The 21,647-nt window shown below is 35.7% G+C and overlaps 1 protein-coding gene across 1 annotated transcript in view; it reads left to right on the plus strand.

Annotated features, from left to right (window-relative positions):
- The window catches only part of DMD (dystrophin), a 2,123,521-nt gene that overhangs the window by 1,278,481 nt on the left and 823,393 nt on the right, over positions 1-21,647 (plus strand). Inside the window, exons 46-47 of the mRNA XM_060138437.1 lie at positions 11,685-11,832; positions 14,553-14,702. Of these exons, the coding sequence (XP_059994420.1) occupies positions 11,685-11,832; positions 14,553-14,702 (298 nt within the window). The remainder of the gene's footprint in view (positions 1-11,684; positions 11,833-14,552; positions 14,703-21,647) is intronic.

Below are 21,647 nucleotides of genomic sequence, written 5' to 3' on the forward strand. Positions count from 1 at the left end.
GGTGTACTTATATATGGCTTATTACTCAGATCTTAAAAATCAATTTTTCAAATAATAAATAATGACCTAAGGAAATACAGTAGCATATTAAATGACTAGGTATACAATGTTTGTATAGAGTTTGATCCCAATTAAATATATAAATCTTAATTACAATGAATAAGTATATCTCCACTCTTATTCTTGGCTGGATATTTTTGAAAGGAAAAAATATGCAGGTAATTAATTTGAGATATGTTTGAAGTGGAGGTAGAGGTATTTGCTTTTAGAGTTTTATTCTACGTTTGGAATTTTTCTATTTTTGGTTTGATATTACTCTTTCCTGCTCTTCAATCTTTTGTTTAGTTTTGGATTTTTTTCTTCCCTGAAATTATCAGTTTCTAGATGAAGGTTGAGAAAAGTCTTACCCATCTGTCTAGGTTTTACAAGTGTAGTTGGATTTTAACATGGCTTTACTTAACTAAGATGAGGAAGATTGATAGAAATAAGGTTGCTCTCAGTATATGGGACACCATGCAAGATGATCTAGAGTCAAATACTAAAGGAGACAAAGATTTGCAAAGAGAGTAGAACAGAGAGAAAGATGAGGTAGACTGACAAATACCCTTGAAACCTAGACCCAAGGATTTGAACTGGCTTAGAACTGCTAAACGAATAAAAGATGTCTATAGTGGGATTGTTCCTCTTCCAGAATTGCTTCTCAGTCCAGAGTCTGAGGAAAAACGGTGCTATCCCACATTCTAAAGCAAGCTGCCAGCAGTTGAGACCAGCCACTTCCCCCTAAGGTTTGCTGAGAAGTAGCAGTAGTATTATGTCTACTGTCAGTGATTTCCAACCTCCTCGGTACCCCCTGTCCAGATCAATGTTAAGAGGACTCAGGTGAGATGGGGTAGTTAGCTTTGTGGGGAGTGCAGTGTCTATGGTGGGGGTGGCTGCCCACCTTACATCACCCCTTACATCTCTCTGAAGTCAAAGGTAGGGGCTTCAGGATAATCACTAAAAAAACAGTATGAAGACTGCAGGAAGGGAAAACCGTGTTCTCCTTCAGCTGAATATTTGTTGAGCTGAAGAACTCCTTCGCAGATCTGTGTAGCCTTTGCAGGGGCCAGAGGAACACCTGAGGCATTCCTTTGGCTTTTCATGTCAAAGAGGGAGGGTGGGGGACGGGCAGGAGCCGCAGGTTACCTGTGCATAGGAAATCAATGAATGACTGTGAAATGGGCTTTTTCTTCTTTTATTTTATTTTTTTTCAATTTAAATAAGCAGGTGGGGGAATTGTCTATCATTAACCTAGAAGTGAAGAAAGAATGGACTCAGAAGATGCCAAATGTGAAGTGTGCATTATTAGTTCAAATGCTAGTTTACTATGTTTTATCCTCCAACTCAATGCTGATGACTCTGAATTCCATATTTCCAGCCCTCCTCTCTCCCCTGAGCTCAAGAACTCTCTATTTTTGAAACTAGTAATTTCCCTTAAATATCTGATACAATTAAATGTACTCTCAGCTGGAGTAAATACTGTCTGTTCAGCCAGATAAGGTGGGCTCACGCCTAGACCAGGTGTAATAGGTTGAACAGGTGAAGAGCACAGACTCTGGACCTAGATGACCCAGGACTGAATGCTGGATTGACCACTTATTAGCTCTTTGATCTTGGGGAGAATACTAAGCCTCATTTTCTTTCATCTGTAGATGAGGAAAGACAAGTACCCATCTCACAATAGTAATGTGACAACTTGGTACTCGATTCAGTGGCTGCATATAGAAAGTGCTTAATAATTGTTAGCTACTAATGCTAATCTCTCTCCTTTTATCCACAAGTCCTGTTGAATCTCCTACATTTTAAACATCCTGTCTTCCTAGTCCCTGGCTACATCTTCATGATTTGGACCTTCATTACTTTATCACCTTGCCTATCACCTTGGTCTCAATTGTCTCATAGTTGATTCTGAAGCTGAAACCGGCCTCTGTACCCTGACAGTGAATTAAATCTCAGAGACAGGGTTTCGGGTGAAGTAGAAAAGAATAGCTTTATTGCTTTGCCAGGAGGCCACAGTGGGCTAATGTCCTCACAACTGTGTGTCCCAACTCGGGGCAGGGGTGGGGCTTGTGAGGAGCGTTACAGTCAAGGGGGCGGGGTTGCTGATAAGGAGCAGGGTGCCTGCAGAGCCTGCGTTCCTTCAATCCAGAGATCTTCTGGGGTCAGGTGATGATGGGCCAACTGTGCCTTTCTCTGGAATGAAGAATGCTTCATCAAGTAGTTAACATCTTCCATTTGGTGGGGGTTTTAGTTCTGCAGAAGAGCTCAAAGATATTGTTATGTGTATCCCTTGAGGGGCAATCAGGACCCTGCCCCCAGGGCTGCACTATTGTTTCTTGACTGCTCCTCCCTTGTCTCTGATTAGCAGCCATTTGAACCTGCCCTTTAGAACTCAGGGCTCTCGTCATACCTCCCTTGCCCACATCCATTCTCCACAGAGTAGCCAGAGTGAGTGGATGAAATAAATCTTTCTCTACTCAAAAAATTGGAGTATTTCATCACCTAGAGGTTAAAGCAAAACACTCTAGCCACTTCATAACCCTGCCTCAAGCCACTTCACCGGCTTCCTCTTTTGACCCTTCCTCCCTAAATCTCAAATACTTCAATAACCATTAATGTCAACATTAGACATTGATGTAGGCATCCTTACTTTACAAAAAGAGCCAAAGTATTTGTTTTTGGCAAAAACTCATATAATCATACACTAGTTCCCATGGAAATTAATGCCAAACCTTTAATGACTCTATTAACAGAAAATAAGCTCACGCATCAGGCAGATGATGCCGATGATGATATTCATTCATAATTATAAACTAAAGGTAACCGTAAACTGTCACTACATTATGAATCTTTATTTTTTTAATCCTGAAACAACCAGCAATTTGGTAGCAGCCAAAAGAACCTAAGTCATTACATCAGTGGTGGGAGGCTATGCAAACTAACCAAATTTCATTCTAAGTGGCACATTTTATCACATTAATATCACTGAAATCCGGATGGGTTTTACAATTTCTGCTGGCCAGGACACATGTGATTTAGAAGAAAATCCAAGAAGCAGTAGTAGAGCCCTGTTAAGAAGTGCTACATTGCCAATACTCTCGATACCACAGAAGATGACCTTGTGTAGGGAAAAAGACATCAGTTACTTTAAAGGGAAAAGTGCCATAGGAGACTCAGACTCTAAATATGAGGAAGTTTTAAGAATACCACACCAATTTTTTCACTTGTATTTTACTATTTATGCATCTTCAAGAGGAACATAAGACAAAAATATACATAAACCTAAAAGAACAATTTCTTAATAAAATAAAACCTCTAAGTAATAAGTGTCATCATGTAATCAGCACCGTTGCCCACTCCAACTCACATCCTGGTAGTACTTACAATGGTACTATAATGACTTGCAACTGAAGGTGTCTTTCATTTGATGGAATACTGTAGTGCACTTTGGTGAGTAAATTAGATCATGTTTTAGAACGAATATTGCAAAGAATGAGAAAGATTCTTTTAAAACAGGAACACAAGATTGAAAAGAATGAAGGCAGAAGTCATTCATTCACGCAACACTTATTTATTTAGCATCTATTCTGTGCCAGGCATTGTTTCAGGAGAAAAGGTAACAGTAGTAAGTAAAACAGACAAAATCTTTGCCCTCAGAGAGCTTAATTTCCTGTGTGTGGGATAGACAATATACAAAATAACCAAATTATAGTATATGTTAGTTTTAAGAACTAAAGAGAAAGATAAACCAGGGAGAAAGAACAGAAATTTGAGGGAAGAGGTGGGATTTTAAGTAGGGTCATCAAGAAAGACCTGCAGGAGGTGAGGGAACCAGCCACGTTTGATTTGTGAGGGAAGGTCATTCTAGGCAGAAAAAACCAGCAAGTACAAAAGCTTAGAAGCGGGGATGCATCTAGTGTATTTCAGGAGCACAGCAAGTGGGTCTCAAGAAGGATAAGAAGAAGGGAGAGTAGATGGAAATGAGGTCAGAGAAGTAAAGAGAAAGGGTATCAGCAGATTTTATAGATCAGTGCTTTTTAATAGAAAAATAAGGTGAGCCTCGTATGTAATTTTAAATTTTCTAATTGCCACATTTAAGAAAGAGTAGAAACAGGTGAAATGAATACATTTTATTTAACCCAGTATATTAAAAATATTATGTTGACTTGTACATGATATTAAATATACTAATGAGATGTTCTATTTTTTTTGAATTTTATTTATTTTTTATACAGTAGGTTATTAGTCATCCATTTTATACATATTAGTGTATATATGTCAATCCCAATCTCCCAATTCATCACACCACCATGACCCAGCCCACCACTTCCTTCCTTGGTGTCCATGTTTGTTCCCTACATCTGTATCTCAATTGCTGCCCTGCAAACTGGTTCATCTGTACCATTTTTCTAGGTTCCACATACATGCATTAATATACGATATTTGTTTTTCTCTTTCTGACTTACTTCACTCTCTATGACAGTCTCTAGATTCATCCACGTCTCTACAGTGACCCAATTTCATTCCTTCTTATGGCTGAGTAATATTCCATTGTATATATGTACCACATCTTCTTTATCCAGTCGTCTGTCGATGGGCATTCAGGTGCTTCCATGACCTGGTTATTGTAAATATTGCTGCAGTGAACATTGGGGTGCATGTGTCCTTTTGAATTATGGTTTTCTCTGGGTATATGCCCAGGAGTGGCATTGCTGGGTCATATAGTAATTCTATTTTTAGTTTTTTAAGGAACCTCCATACTGTTCTCCATAGTGGCTGTATCAATTTACATTCCCACCAACAGTGCAAGAGGGTTCCCTTTTCTCCACACCCTGTCCAGCATTTGTTGTTTGTAGATTTTCTGATGATGCCCATTCTAACTGGTGTGAGGTGATACCTAATTGTAGTTTTGATTTGCATTTCTCTAATAATTAGTGATGTTGAGCAGCTTTTCATGTGCTTCTTGGCCATCTGTATGTCTTCTTTGGAGAAACGACTATTTAGGTCTTCTGCGCATTTTTGGATTGGGTTGTTTGTTTTTTTAATATTGAGCTGCTTGAGCTGTTTATATGTTTTAGAGATTAATCCTTTGGCCATTGATTCGTTTGCAAATATTTTCTCCCATTCTGAGGGTTATCTTTTCCTCTTGTTTGTAGTTTCCTTTGCTTTGCAAAAGCTTTTAAGTTTCATTAGGTCCCATTTGTTTATTTCTGGTTTTATTTCCATTACTCTAGGAGGTGGATCAAAAGAGATCTTGCTGTGATTTATGTCAAAGAGTGTTCTTCCCACGTTTTCCTCTAAGAGTTTTATAGTGTCTGGTCTTACATTTAGGTCTCTAATCCATTTTGAGTTTATTTTTGTGTATGGTGTTAGGGAGTGTTCTAATTTCCTTCTTTTACATGTAGCTGTCCAGTTTTCCCAGCACCACTTATTAAAGACACTGCCTTTTCTGATTGTATATCCCTGCCTCTGTTGTCATAGATTAGTTGACCATAGGTGCGTGGGTTTCTCTCTGGGCTTTCTATCCTGTTCCATTGATCTATATTTCTGTTTTTGTGCCAGTACCATACTGTCTTGATTACTGTAGCTTTGTGCTATAGTCTGAAGTCAGGGAGTCTGATTCTTCCAGCTCCAGTTTTTTTCCCTCAAGACTGCTTGGCTATTCGGGGTCTTTTGTGTCTCCATACAAATTAAGATTTTTTGTTCTAGTTCTGTAAAAAAAGCCATTGGTAATTTGATAGGGATTGCGTTGAATATGTAGATTGCTTTGGGTAGTATAGTCATTCTCACAATATTGATTCTTCCAATCTAAGAACATGGTATACTCTCCAACTGTTTGTATCATCTTTAATTTTTTTCATCATTGTCTTATAGTTTTCTGCATACAGGTCTTTTGTCTCCCTAGATATTTATTCCTAGGTATTTTATTCTTTTTGTTGCAATGGTAAATGAGAACGTTTCCTTGATTTCTCTTTCAGATTTTTCATCATTAGTGTATAGGAATGCAAGAGATTTCTGTGCATTAATTTTCTAGCCTGCAACTTTACCAAATTCATTGATTAGCTCTAGTAGTTTTCTAGTGGCATCTTTCAGATTCTATATGTACAGTGTCATGTCATCTACAAACAGTGACAGTTTTACTTCTTCTTTTCCAATTTGTATTCTTTTATTTCTTTCTCTTCTCTGATTGCCATGGCTAGGACTTCCAAAACTATGCTGAATAATAGTGGTGAGAGTGGGCATCCTTGTCTTGTTCCTGATCTTAGAGGAAATGCTTTCAGTTTTTCACCATTGAGAATGATGTTTGCTGTGGGTTTGTCATATATGGCCTTTATTATATTGAGGTAGGTTCCCTCTGTGCCCACTTTCTGGAGAGTTTTTATCATAAATGGGTGTTGAATTTTGTTAAAAGCTTTTTCTACATCTATTGAGATGATCATGTGGTTTTTATTCTTCAGTTTGTTAATATGGTGTATCACATTGATTGATTTGTGTATATTGTAGAATCCTTGCATCCCTGGGATAAATCCCACTTGATCATGCTGTATGATCCTTTTAATGTGCTGTTAGATTCTGTTTGCTAGTATTCTGTTGAGGATTTTTGTGTCTGTATTCATCAGTGATATTGGTCTGTAATTTTCTTTTTTTATAGTATCTTTGTCTGATTTTTGTATCACGGTGATGGTGGCCTCATAGAATGAGCTTGGGAGTGTTCTTTCCTCCACAGTTTTTTGGAAGAGTTTGAGAAGGATGGGTGTTAGCTCTTCTAAATGTTTGATAGAATTCACCTGTGAAGCCATCTGGTGCGGGACTTTTGTTTGTTGGAAGATTTTTAATCACAGTTTAATTTCATTACTTGTGATTGGTCTGTTCATATTTTCTATTTCTTTCTGGTTCAGTCTTGAAGGTTATACCTTTCTAAAAATGTGTCCATTTCCTCCAGGTTGTCCATTTTATTGGCATCGAGTTGCTTATAGTAGTCTCTTAGGATGCTTTGTATTTCTGTGGTGTCCTTTGTAACTTCTCCTTTTTCATTTCTAATTTTTCTGATTTTAGTCCTCTCCCTCTTTTTCTTGATGAGTCTGGCTAATGGTTTATCAATTTTGTTTATGTTCTCAAATAACCAGCTTTTAGTTTTATTGATCTTTGGTATTGTTTCCTTTGTTTCTATTTCATTTATTTCTGCTCTTATCTTTATGATTTCTTTCCTTCTGCTAACTTTGGGTTTTGTTTGTTCTTCTTTCTCTAGTTCCTTTAGTTGTAAGGTTAGATTGTTCATTTGAGATTTTTCTTGTTTCTTGAGGTAGGCTTGTATAGCTATAAACTTCCCTCTTAGAACTGCTTTTGCTGCATCCCACAGGTTTTGGATCGTAGTGTTTTCATTGTCATTTGTCTGTAGGTATTTTTTGATTTCCTCTTTGGTTTCTTCAGTGATCTCTTGGTTATTTAGTAACGTATTGTTTAGCCTCCATGTGTTTGTGTTTTTTACATTTCTTTCCCTGTAATTGATTTCTAATCTCATAGCGTTGTGGTCAGAAAAGATGCTTGATATGATTTCAGTTTTCTTAAATTTACTGAGGCTTGATGTGTCACCCAAGATGTGATCTGTCCTGGAGAATGTTCTGTGTGCACTTGAGAAGAAAGTGTAATCTGCTGTTTTTGGATGGAATGTCCTATAAATATCAATTAAATCTATCTGGTCTGTTGTGTCATTTAAAGCTTGTGTTTCCTTATTAATTTTCATTTTGGATGATCTGTCCATTGGTGTAAGTGAGGTGTTAAAGTCCCTCACTATTATTGTGTTACTGTCCATTTCCTCTTTTATAGCTGTTAACAGTTGCCTTACGTGTTTAGGTGCTCCTATGTTGGGTGCACATATATTTATAATTGTTATATCTTCTTCTTGGATTGATCCCTTGATCATTATGTAGTGTCCTTCCTTGTCTCTTGTAACATTCTTTATTTTAAAGTCTATTTTATCTGATATGAGTATTGCTCCTCCAGCTTTCTTTTAATTTCCATTTGCATGGAATATCTTTTTCCATCCCCTCACTTCAGTCCGTATGTGTCCCTAGGTCTGAAGTGGGTCTCTTATAGACAACATATATATGGGTCTTGTATGTGTATCCATTCAGCGAGCCTGTGTCTTTCGGCTGGAGCATTTAATCCATTCACGTTTAAGGTAATTATTGATATGTTTGTTCCTATTACCATTTTCTTAATTGTTTGTGGTTTGTTTTTGTAGGTCCTTTTCTTCTCTTGTGGTTCCCACTTAGAGAAGTTCCTTTAGCAATTGTTGTAGAGCTGGTTTGGTGGTGCTGAATTCTCTTAGCTTTTGCTTATCTGTAAAGCTTTTGATTTCTCCATCGAATCTGAATGAGATCCTTGCCGGGTAGAGTAATCTTGGTTGTAGGTCCTTCCCTTTCATCACTTTAAATATGTCATGCCAGTCCCTTCTGGCTTGTAGAGTTTCTGCTGAGAAATCAGCTGTTAACCTTATGGGAGTTCCCTTGTGTGTTATTTGTCATTTTTCCCTTGCTGCTTTCAATAATTTTTCTTTGTCTTTAATTTTTGCCAATTTGATTACTCTGTGTCTCCGCACGTTTCTCCTTGGGTTTATCCTGTGTGGGACTCACTGTGCTTCCTGGACTTGGGTGGCTATTTCCTTTCCCATGTGGGACATTTTCAACTGTAATCTCTTCAAGTGTTTTCTCAGGTCCTTTCTCTCTCTCTTCTCCTTCTGGGATCCCTATAATGCCAATGTTGTTGCTTTTAATGTTGTCCCAGAGGTCTGTTAGGCTGTCTTCATTCCTTCTCATTCATTTTTGTTTATTCTGTTCTGCAGCAGTGAATTCTACCATTCTGTCTTCCAGGTCACTTATCTGTTCTTCTTCCTCAGTTATTCTGCTATTGATTCCTTCTAGTGTAGTTTTCATTTCAGTTAGTGTATTGTTCATCTCTGTTTATTTGTTCCTTAATTCTCCTAGGTCTTTGTTACAGATTTCTTGCATCTTCTTGATCTTTGCCTCCATTCTTTTTCCGAGATCCTGGATCATCTTCACTATCATTATTTTGAATTCTTTTTCTGGAGGCTTGCCTATTTCCACTTCATTTGGTTGTTTTTTTTGCGGTTTTATCTTGTTTCTTCATCTGGTACATAGCCCTCTGCCTTTTCATCTTGTCTGTTTTTCTGTGAATGTCTAAATATTTTTTTTAACAGAAGGTCCTTGTTGATTATCTATTTTAAATACAGCGGTGTGTACATGTCAGTCCCGAACTCCCAATCTACCCCTCCCCCCCACCCTTCCCCTGGAATAGTTTTATTTTTTTATAGCAGTTTTAGGTTCACAGCAAAACTGAGTAGAAGGTACAGAGATGATTTTTTTTGTACTAAGTCTTTGAAACCTGGTGTGCATTTTACACTTACAGCCCACCCCAGTTCCCCTTACATCATTTCAGGTGTTCAGTAGCCACATGCGAAGGTGTCTAGTATATTGAACAGAGCAAACCTAGACCCTCATAGGGAGCTGTAATGACTTTGACTTTTTATGTGAATGAATTGGGAAGCAATAGAAGAGTTTTGAGTGCAACGGTGATATAATATGACTTGAGTTTTCACAGGAGCCCATATATGACTTGGGTTTTTATAGGATCTACTGTTTTGAGAATAGACAGAGAAGAGAATGTCTTCTCATGTGCCCCAGGTAGACTTTGGACAAGCTCCCAGCAAAGAACTTAACTGAGAATAGACCAGTACAAATCCAATAACCAGATAGAGTTTGGAGAATTAGTGTAACTGTAGTTCTCTCAATGCCCTATCTTTGCACAGGCTGTGAATAATATCTCTTTTCATGCTTCGAGACCCAGGTAGACCATTATCTTCTCTGGGACATCTCCTATGCCCTGCCCCAGAAATAACTTATGCTCTACAATATTCCGTCATAGTCCTAGATTTACATGCTTCTTTCCTCTCATGGACTGTGAGATTCTCGAGGCAAGGTACATAATACATTTATCTTTGATTCTAATGCCCAGTTGAGTCACTGGAAGTAAATGAGCCCTCAATGAATATGTGTTAAGTTGAAGCAAAAAAAAAAAATTAGCCCAACAGCCCCCAAATGGAAATGACTCAAATGTCCACCAACAGAGATATATTATATATTTATAGAATTTAGTACTATATAGGGAGGAAGATAACTACACACAACCCAAATAATGATTGTAAACATTATATTGAATGAAAGACTATATGATTCCATATATATAACGTTCATACAGGCAAAGTAATCAAAGTTGACTGGTTACTGTACACTTGGAGGTAGTGACTGCAAGGGTCAAGAGCGGGCCTCTGAGCTTCTGATAACATTCTATTCCTTTTCTGGTTATTTGGTGTATCCGTTTTTTAAAACTATATTGAGCTGTATAGTTATATGTGTGCTTTCCTATATGTATATTATACTTCAATTAAAAACTTACATACCAGAGATTGATAGTTCCCAAAAGACAACAAAACAAAAAAATGTAAATTATTTTAAGCGCAGCTCATTTTGCTCAGCTGTGTTATGATTCAATATGTAAGAATAAATTTATGGCTAATTGAGTAACATACAGTGTATGTGTTTTTATAATTAAAAACTTCCGCTAGTACAACATATGTTAAGTATTTTAAATCAGTTTCCCTCTTTTCTCCAAAAGGATTATGAGTCATAATTTGGAAAACATTTTAACATGCAGTAATTTAGTGTTTTCATTTAATTATCTTGTTTTTACTTTTACCTTACAATTTTCCATAAAGATATATATATATTTTTTAATTAATTAATTTATTTATTTTTGGCTGTGTTGGGTCTTCGTTGCTGCACGCGGGATTTCTCTAGTTGCGGCGAGCGGGGGCTACTCTGTTGTGGTGCACGGGCTTCTCATTGCGGTGGCTTCTCTTGTTGCAGAGCACGGGCTCTAGGGCACACTTCAGTAGTTGTGGCACATGGGCTCAGTTGTGGTGCACGGGCTTAGTTGCTCTGTGGCATGTGGGATCTTCCTGGACCAGGGCTCAAACCCATGTCCCCTGCATTGGCAGGCAGATTCTCAACCACTGCGCCACCAGGGAAGCCCCATAAAGATGTATTTTATTTAAACATTTTAAAACATGCAACTTCATTTTAGATACTTACTCTAGTGAAGTTGTTCTCAACCAGGGGCAGTTTTGCCCCCCAGGTGATACTTGACTATGCCTCAAGACATTTTTGGTTGTCAAAACTGGGGGAATGCTACTGGCATACAGTGGGGAAAGGCCAAGGATACTGCTAAACTTCCTGCCATGCCCAGAACAGCCCATTCACAACTAAGGGTTATTTAATCCTAAATGTCAGTAGTGCTGAGGTTGAGAAACACTGCTCTAGTTTAATAACATAATGTTGGAATTTTAAAATTAGAATTTTTTTCTTGACCAATTTTAATCTCACCTTTTAGAGATTTTTGAGGTATTGAAATTGCTCTGTGAATAAATTTTCTTTAAAAATATTATAGTGTTAACATCTTAAAATGGCTTATTTTATTGAAAGTGCAAGTTTTTAAAGTTTTCCTAAATAAAAAAAGAAATTTTGAGAAATATGTTGTGGATAACAATTTTATTCTTCTTTCTCCAGGCTAGAAGAACAAAAGGATATCTTGTCAGAATTTCAAAGAGATTTAAATGAATTTGTTTTATGGTTGGAAGAAACAGATAACATTACTAGTATTCCACTTGAACCTGAAAATGAGCAGCAACTGAAAGAAAAACTTGAGGAAGTCAAGGTAATTTTATTTCCTAAAATCTCCCAGGGCCTACTTGTATTAAGAGTTTATGAATCTAGGGGCAGTTCCCATGAGGCCCAGTTGTTAGGACTCTGCGCTTTCACTACCGTGGCCTGGGTTCAAGCCCTGGTTAGGGAATTAAGATGCCACAAGCCACATGGCGGGGCGAAAAAAAAAAAAAGAGTATATGAATCTATTTTTTTTTTTTTTTTTTTTTTTGCGTTACGCGGGCCTGTCACTATTTTGGCCTCTCCCGTTGCGGAGCACAGGCTCCGGACGCGCAGGCTCAGCGGCCATGGCTCACGGGCCCAGCCGCTCCGCGGCATGTGGGATCCTCCCGGACCGGGGCACGAAGCCGTGTCCCCTGCATCGGCAAGCGGACTCTCAACCACTGCGCCACCAGGGAAGCCCCATGAATCTATTTTTTTAAATGTATTTAATCATTGATTTCCTGTCCATTAGGATATTGATAGTTCCTTACTAGTTTTTCTCACAACTTTATTTTGTCTTAGCCCAGTGAGTATGTATTTTTTAAAAAGTGTGTATGCAATATATATGTGTGTGTGCTTGTGTGTGTAAAATACATGGTGATACTTTTTAAACCAAGGTAAAATTAATTTTAGACTTAATGGAGAATTCCACAGCTCCAAATAATTTCAAAAACTGAGGAGAATCTTTATAGAAATGAATGCCATTTCTTAGGGAAGATCTTAATTGCCAAATCAGTCTCAGTACTTCAGCCTTTAATTAAAGGCATTCGATTTGCCTGAAGCAATGTTTTGTTTTGGTTTGTTTTGTCTGTGGTGTTGGAGAGGTGATGTTGGCTCACTTTCTATACTGGTTTAATAGACTTCCAGTTTATTCACATGGTTTTTCATGTCTACCTACTGTGCTGTCTGCTTAATACTGATTACCTCTCCTGGCTGACTGAGATGCTTTTTTTTTTTTTTAGCAGCATCTCAAAATTCAAAAGTTTTATTACTCATCTATTCTATTACATTTATTTATTCAGTTTTATTGTTTTAAAATATATAAAAATAAATGGAGAAATTTATACCTATCTTATCTATGCACCAGTCCCCACCCAGACTGAGATGCTTTGATTGTGCAGATGGGTGAACTTTCATGGTTTTAGTTTTAGGAAACAAACTCTTTTGGATCTGTTTTACTTTAGTTCTTGAAGGGAAGGTAAAAGGGAAAGGGAAATTAACATTTAATCATCCCCTATTTTATACTAAGTATTAGATGTATTTACATCTGCTATTTTATTTAATCTTATCAGACTTTGAAAATGGTCGTTATTGTCCTCATTTTACGAGGTCACACAATCAAAGGGAAGTGGAACTGCTTCTTTATCATTGATCCGGTTGGTCTGCACATGCAAATTAGACTCCATGTCAACTACTTATTTCTGTGAAATAAAAAATGTGTACCTGAACAGAGGATAAAGTATGAAAAGAAAAATATTGCTTAGTTCAATAAACAAATATTGAGCACCTACTATATGTCAGATAATGCACTAGGTATTTGAGAGTCAAAAAATAAAACGTTTTTGGTCCATAGTTCATTTGAAGACGGTTATGCCACGGAAAAATAAACTCAGTCTGTTCTTGAAAATCCATCTTTCCTAAATGTATTGAGTGTTATATATAGCAATCTAATTGATAATTCATTTAAGAGACATGTTTAGTGGTGTTCACTTATTAAGAAATATGCATTGATTTCCTTTTTTCCTTAGACAATCTAGATCAGCACTGTCCGATAGAACTTTCTGTCATGATGGCTATGTTGTACATTATCAGTTTTAGTAGCCACTAGCTGTATGTGCCTTTGAGGACTTGAAAGGTAGCTGATGTGACTGAGGAATTGAGTTTTTAATTTTAATGACTGTTAATTAATTTAAATTTAAATAGCCTCATGTGGCAAGTGGTACCGTACTGAACAGTGCAGCTATAGATGACACAAATAAATAAAAGACAGTTAATAAAACTATGGTAGTTTTGTAGGTTGTGGGAAAGGGCACTTTTAATGTGATGTTAAATGAGTAAGAGAAATTCAGGGATGTGGAGGTGTCAAAATTAAGGGTTCTTGAATGAACCCGGCCAAGTTTGAATCGCAGCTCTGTTGCTTGCTTCGTTTGTGTCCTTGGACCTGCGATTTAACCTCTCTGTCTCAGTTTCATTCTATGTAAGATGAAGATAATAGGATATACCTCAGAATTATTGTATAAAAGTTAACTGAGATCGTATGTGTGAAGAGCTTAGCACAGTGCCTGGTACCTGGTATGTTCTCAAAGTTAGTTATCTCTTAATATGATATTGCAATTTCTTACTCAGTGGTATGTTATAGTATGGAGACCTAATACCTGAGAGGATGATTAAATTTGTCCAGATTGTTCTATTTCTGAGAGGTGTGTTTTTACACTCTTGACACTGTTTGGAGTATGGTTTTAGAGCTCATCATACTACATAACATTTTTCTCTTGAAAAAAAATCTCTGAGGGATAAGGTATCCTGATCCTTTCTAGGATGGGCTGATTTACTTGGGAGTGGGCGTTTTAGTCCACCAAGCTCTGTCCTCTGTAGAAAACTTGGTATTTGAGGAACCACTGGGCCTCCAGTCTTGCTTCATTTTGATAGACTAATCAATAGAGGCAAAGACAAAGTAGTTGGCATTGTGCTGTAATTCATTTTAAACGTTGTTGCATTTGTCTGTTTCAGTTACTGGCAGAAGAGTTGCCCCTGCGCCAGGGAATTCTAAAACAATTAAATGAAACTGGAGGAACAGTGCTTGTAAGTGCTCCCATAAGCCCAGAAGAGCAAGATAAACTTGAAAATAAGCTCAAGCAGATAAATCTTCAGTGGATAAAGGTTAGACATTGACCATCTGTCCTGTCACATGTGTTAAATGTTGCAAGCATTTGTTTTGTTTCATGGTGCTTAATTGGTGGGGGTGGGGGAGAGGGGTTGGTTTTGTGGCTTGTTATTTGTGTTATATATATATTTTTAAACTTGACCATTTGATTTGGCTGTATGATTTGTTGCGGATGGAAGGAATGGTGATGGTGAACGACGATACGTTAATGACCAAATGCCAAGATATACACCACTATTACTTTATATGAACTATTCTAAAGAATTAGACTGGAAAATGGATGAAGCGATTAATTTAGTGTTCAGGTACATACTGACAATATTAAAGCAAGATGGAGGTGGTCTAGCTCAACAAGTATCATAAATCAAAATTACTTATCCTTACCTATAATATAGACTTAATCAGTGATTGATTAATGCGTGATAAACTTCTCCAAAAGGTGTTTTATTTATTTATTACTATTTATTTATTTACTTACTTGTGAGTCTTCATCTTTCTAACCTGGATACTTTTTAAATCTAATATTTTAAAATGCTTATCAAAGTAATGCATACTTATTCTTTAAAACCAAGTAGTGCGTATGAATATATAATGAAAAGCAACATCAGTTGATCCATCACTATTTATCGAAAGGCAGCCTTCTTCCCACTGTACTGCTGTGGCAACTTTCTCATAAATCAAGTGAACATATATGTATGAATCTGTTCTGGATTCTCTATTCACTTCCATTTGATTATCACTGTCCTTCAACTAGTACCACACTGGCTTTATAACAATCATCTTTCAACAGCTTTATTGAGGTATAATTTATATACCATACAATTCACCCATTTTAAAGTGTACAAATCAATGGTTTTGGTATATTTACTTTTTAAATTGTGGTAAAATATATATAACATAAAATCTGTCATTTTAACCATTTTAAGTGTATAATTCACTGTCATTTATTATATCCACAATGTGAAACCATTACCATTGTCTATTGCTAAAACATTTTCATTACCCCAAACAGAAATTCTGTAACCATTAAGTAATAACTCCCCATATCCCTACCCCTGACACCCCCAAAAAGTAACCTCTAATCTACTTTCTGTCTCTATGAATTTGCCTATTCTAGATATTTCATATAAGTGGACTCACACTACCTTTGTCCCTTTGTGTCTAGATTATTTTACTCGTAAGGTTTTAAAGTTTCACCCATGTTGTAGCAGGTATCAGAACTTCATTCCTTTTTATGATTGAACAAGATTATACTGTGTATGTGTGTATATATTCAATATATATACACATACGTATGTGTATATATATATGCATGTATACATACAATGTATATATGTATATATATACCTATATATACATATAATATATACATACATACACGTATATGTATGTGTGTGTGTGTGTGTGTATATATATATATATACACATACACACAAACCCAACATACTTGTGTTATAAAAAAAAAATTGGGGATCTGGTAGTGTAAATCCTCCAGCCTTATTCTTCTTAGACCAGAGTGGTTTTTTTTTGCTATTTTTGGTTGTTTGGTTTACCAAATAAATTTTAGAACCAACTTGTCATTTTTTACGAAAACCTGCCAGGATATTGATTTGAATTGTGTTGAATTTATAAATCAATTAACTTTTTACAATATTGAGTAATCTAATCCGTGAAAATGTTACATCCCTTCATTTATTTAGGTCTTCTTGAATGCCTTTTTAGAAATATTTTGCAGTTTTCAATCCAGAGGGCCTGCACATGTTTTATTAGATTTAATCCCAGATATTTGATATTTTGATCCTTTTATAAGTGAGATTCATTTCAAATTTTATTTTCTTTTTGTTGCTGGTATATAAAAATAGATTTTTTTTTACATTAAGCACACATCCAGTGTCCTCGCCAAATTCACTTATTAATATTAATGGTTTGTAAAACATTTTGGATTATTTTAATGTACACAATCGTGTCATTAAGTAGAGGAAGTTTCTCTCTTTTCAATCCTTATGATTTTAATTGTTTTTGCATAAACTTGGACCCCTAAAACAGTGTTTAATAGAAGTGGTGATAATGGGTAGCCTTGGTTCATTCCCTGTTTCAGGTGGAAAGCTTTCAGTAATTGATCATTAAATACGATGTTTCTTGTAGGACATTTTATAGATCCTCTTAATCAGATTAAGGAATTTTTCCTTGTTCCGTTTCTCAAGTTTTAATTATGAATATGTGTTGAACATATTCATATACTTTCTCTGCATTTATTAAAATGTTTCTATGATTTTTCTCCTCTGAATGTGATAAACTACAGCCATTGTTTTTGGAATGTGAAACTACTCTGGGATTCCAGAAATAAATTCTATTGGTCATGATGTCTTGTACTTTTTATGGATTGCTAGATTCAGTTTTCTGATATGCTGTTTATGATTTTTATCTTTGTTCATGGCAGGAAATGGTCTGTAATTTTTTTTGAATCCTTCTCAAGTGTTAATAGCATTGTTAGACTAGTCTTATAAAACAAGTTGCGAGGTGCTCTCTTTCTTTGTTCTGAAATAAATTGGTGAAGACTGGTATCATTTCTTCCTGAGATGTTTGGAAGAATTCAGTTGTAAAGTCATCAGTGCATAGGGTATTATGTTTTGTTTTGTTTTGTTATTGTTGGTTTTTTTTTGGTGAGAAAGTTTTTGATAATTGAGCCATTTTTTAAATAGATACAGGTATGGTTAAATTTTTATTTCTTTGTGTGTCAGCTTTTTTAAGTTGTGTCTTTCAAGGAATTTGTCCATTTCCATGCTATTTTCCCTTTTGGGGCTGTAGACTTTGTTCATACAGCTAGTGATCCTTTATATATTTATATTTAAGAATGAGAAAATAGAAAGACTGCAAGCTGTGAGTACCTGGATGGGTATTGTAACTGGGATATTTTACTCTATGTGCTAAGGTAGAGAGCTGAGTCTCTTGTTGAAAGAGAACTTCAAAGTCTATAATGCAGTGGGCTTTATTCTGAGGTATTCATACCAACTGCTGAGATTCCTTCCAGACACCAGGTTCAGTTTCTTTAGGTAAGAACTACACTTATTGTTTTGATTTATGTTTATTTTTGCCTGTAGGTAAGTGCTAAGGGACGACCATTCATTGTGTGGTAGTTTTTATATTGACACAAATTTTCATCTACAAACTTTCAGTACCCAAATTTTACATGCTGCTTATTCCCAAATACCATGACATCTTTAATCCAAATGCTCTCCAGGTTTTGCCAAGTTCAGATCCCCCTGTACCTAAGGCTTCTTCTCTCTTACTTTATGTGTCCTCATATGTACTTTCTCCATATGTGCTTTTGACCTTCCAAGGATGTTTTGAAACCTCGCATCCACTTTTGACTACAGTTCTACTACCTTATTGAGCATATTTAATACCTGTTAACTTTGTTCTATTCAAAATATAAAGCAAATTGTAATCCTTTAAACCAGGAGCAAAATCCATGCCAAGAAAATATTGTAGACCTATAATTTTCATGTAATATAAAATGGCTTCTTTCAAAAATGGCACAGTTGCCTCTAAAGAATTGCTTGTTATTCATCAATACTCAACTAAATTGAGAGGTGTGAACAAGTTATACTGAGAGAAGTTCCCTTATGTAGATGATTTGAAAATAAAATAATAGAGACTTAATTTTGAATTGTGTCAGGATATTCATTATATTTTTAAATTGATGATGCTGAAGTTCTTGTAACGGATCTTTTACATGACTGATAAAATATTTATGAACTGAGTACCAATTATATGGCATTAAATTCAAAATGTGTGTTTTGATCTCTATAATTCAAGCAACTAGGTATTTGCGAAAAAATCTTTTATTTTTATCTATAACACTATTGAAATTTTTTGAGTTAATTTTTTTCCTACTGAAAAATGTAAAGTTTCTTCCTTTAATAATTTCAAAATAGCCACGTAAACATATAGACACTTGCATCTGGAGGGAATGTATTTTCCTAGTAATTAAATTTTGTAGCCACATAACAATACAAATAAAATCATTCCTCATAGGAAGAGAACAAGGAGGAAAGATGCCCCAAAATATTCCACAGTATCTCAGTACATCTTGATATTACAAAAAGGAACACAAAAATTATAATTGTAGGAAACGTGAGAGAACTCTCAAAAACATACAATAGCAGCTTTGTGAATAGTGAAACGTGAGTCAAGCTTTTATCTTTTCGGCAACAGAATAAAAAGTCAGTTTTTTATGATAGAAAATTAAAACTAAGACCATCTTGTGTAGACTTACATTACTGTATCACTCATAATATCTGTCTTATCCCAAAATTATAGTTTTCATACTATATCTTTGCCACCAAATGTCATAGAAGTTGGAATGTTATTCACTAGTCATATGAAAAATTATTTTTCCCTTATCAATCCCTATGCCACCCTGTCCCTCTTGGTTTAAATTTAAGAATAGAAAGTGAATGATTAGTGCCAGATTTATGTCATTACACAAGTCAACAGCTTAAAAAGGATAAGATGGTCAAGATGATCAAGAGACAGTCTTGACCATCATTAAACCTCAGATTCTCAGTCATTAGAAGAGAGAAGAAATAATGGAGACCCCTTCCCTGTATTCTCCAGCACACTCCTTCATCTAAAGGCTAGAGTGAGTGTTGTAATTGTAACTAGTAGGTCATGGTTGCTGGGGTACAAACATGCCAATTCCTTAACAGTATCTTTAAAACTGTCCTGCTATCACAGTATCTGGTGGCAGGTGCCTTTCTCCACAGCTAACTCTAATATGCTGTACCCTGTATATTTAGCCAACTTACCAATTACTTTGGCACGTTTATGTTTTATTACTGAAGAGAGAAAACAGCGATGGGAGGTAATATAGCTATTCCTTTAAGGGAGTGGTGGACTCTATAATGGGTTTGTTGCAAAACTGTGTTAACTTGCCGTGGCCTGGGTAGCATCTCTATAGCAGAGATGGAAAATGTTGCTTTGAAGCTGAATATAGGTCTTGGTTTAAATTGTGGCTTCCTCCGGATAAGGATCATGAAGTGATATCCTCATTTTTGCCTAATACATATTTTGAGCTTTACAGTCTAACAATGATATCCTTAAGATCTACAAAATGGGAATGTTATTAAAGCTAGCCTCTGTGTTTTTCTCTAAGTGTCTCACACATGATCTTCATACACATGTCTGATTCTGTGTTGATTTCAATATTTATCACTCATCATATTTCTTTGTATGTTCTCTGAACTTCGTGTGTGTGTATGCGTGTGTGTAAGGAGTTCTCCCTCCCTTCCAACCTCTCCCCATCACTATTACCCTGTTCCTTTTTTCTCTGTTTTATATGTCTTTGCCTATGAATTGATATCTTTCTATTGTCTACCATGAATCTACTTTCCTAAATTCATATATGTCAGGTTTTTCTCTGCCTGGGTAGTATATGCAACACATTCTCTCCTACTCTCTCTTTCTTTGACTCTACCTTTTAATCCTTCTTTCATCTTCTCCTGTCCTTGTCACTTTGTGTCCCCTTTCTTCATTGTTCTTTTGGTGCGTTATGTGTAGGTATTTTTTCAACTACCCATTATTTAGAACGAAAGTATGTTTTATCAGCCTTAATTTTTGAATCATCTTATAAGCTTCCTAGACTTGGTTGAAGAGGTGGAAAGATGGAACATTTATTTTGTAGACTCATAGGATTATTCAGATGGAAGGAGCCTAACGAAACCCAGTTACTTTCACATCTTCTAGATTAGAACACTGAGTCCTAGAAAGGTTATGTGACTTATTTGAGAACACATTATTTAAATGTAAAGGTTATTCCAAATTAAATGTTTTTTTTTGAACTTTTCAGTGAGGCTCAAGTGGTTTTTCTGTGGATAATATGGTAGAAAGAAAGAAAAAACATGGTTTCCCATGTCATTCCATTGCTCATTTGAAGGAAACAATTGAGATTTCTTGTCATTTAAAGAAACCATATGAGTGTTTTTGCTTTGCTTTTTACCCTTTTTGGAAAACTGGATGCTATGTTGTCAAATTATTTTCCAGAACCTTCTGCAGTGGGGACCATTTGTAATTGTGGAATACAGGAACACATGTTTATGTTTCAGAATTAGTTATATGTCTACTATTTTTGATGTTAAATAACTTAACAGGTAGTATATATTATACATTCCTATTAGTCACAATAAATAAATTTTGTTTTATTGAATATATTTAAAATGTTTCCTCATATTTTGCCATTTATTTGTAAATAGTAAATTACTATTTTAATTTGTTAAGGCCTAGGCATTATTAAATAGTGCATATAAAGACTTAAAATATTTTACAAACACAAATAAGAAATTTTGCTGGAAGGCGAATTTCAGTTAAGTGCACCTTAACAAAAAAATATGATCCACTTTACCTAGACATAAGTAAGGTTTAAAAATTAATATATGTAGCAAACTTTAATACAGGAATAACTTTTGTAATATTGATAATAGTACAAGGATTGTTTTCAAACTAAATGACAAAATAAATATTATGAAAGTAAAAATACATATGGTGAAACTCATAGGCCAGATGATCTACAATATACAAATGACTGTATCTAAATTTCCAGAAATCTGGTTCATTTTGTATTAACCCCTAATCATGTTACTTCTTAGTATCCATCCAAGCAGTAAACATTTCAGATTTGTTCTTTTTATTTGTGTCAGGTAAATAAACGTTTGGTCTTTTTCCAGGTATGTTTGTCATGTAATGCCAGCCGTTATTTGCCATTGCTATAAATCTGGAGACTAAAAAAGAGAAAGTTAAATCAAGCTAAAGCTCGACATTTCCATTCCTTGCTCAAAAATGGACATTTGCTCCGATGGATTATTTTCCTAGCAAAGGCCATGATTAATAGATTGTTCTAGTAGTGACCATTCAATCCTGCCCTTAATGTGTGAACTACTTTT

This window comes from Lagenorhynchus albirostris, chromosome X (assembly GCF_949774975.1).
Source record: "Lagenorhynchus albirostris chromosome X, mLagAlb1.1, whole genome shotgun sequence".
NCBI classification, from domain to species: Eukaryota; Metazoa; Chordata; class Mammalia; order Artiodactyla; family Delphinidae; genus Lagenorhynchus; species Lagenorhynchus albirostris.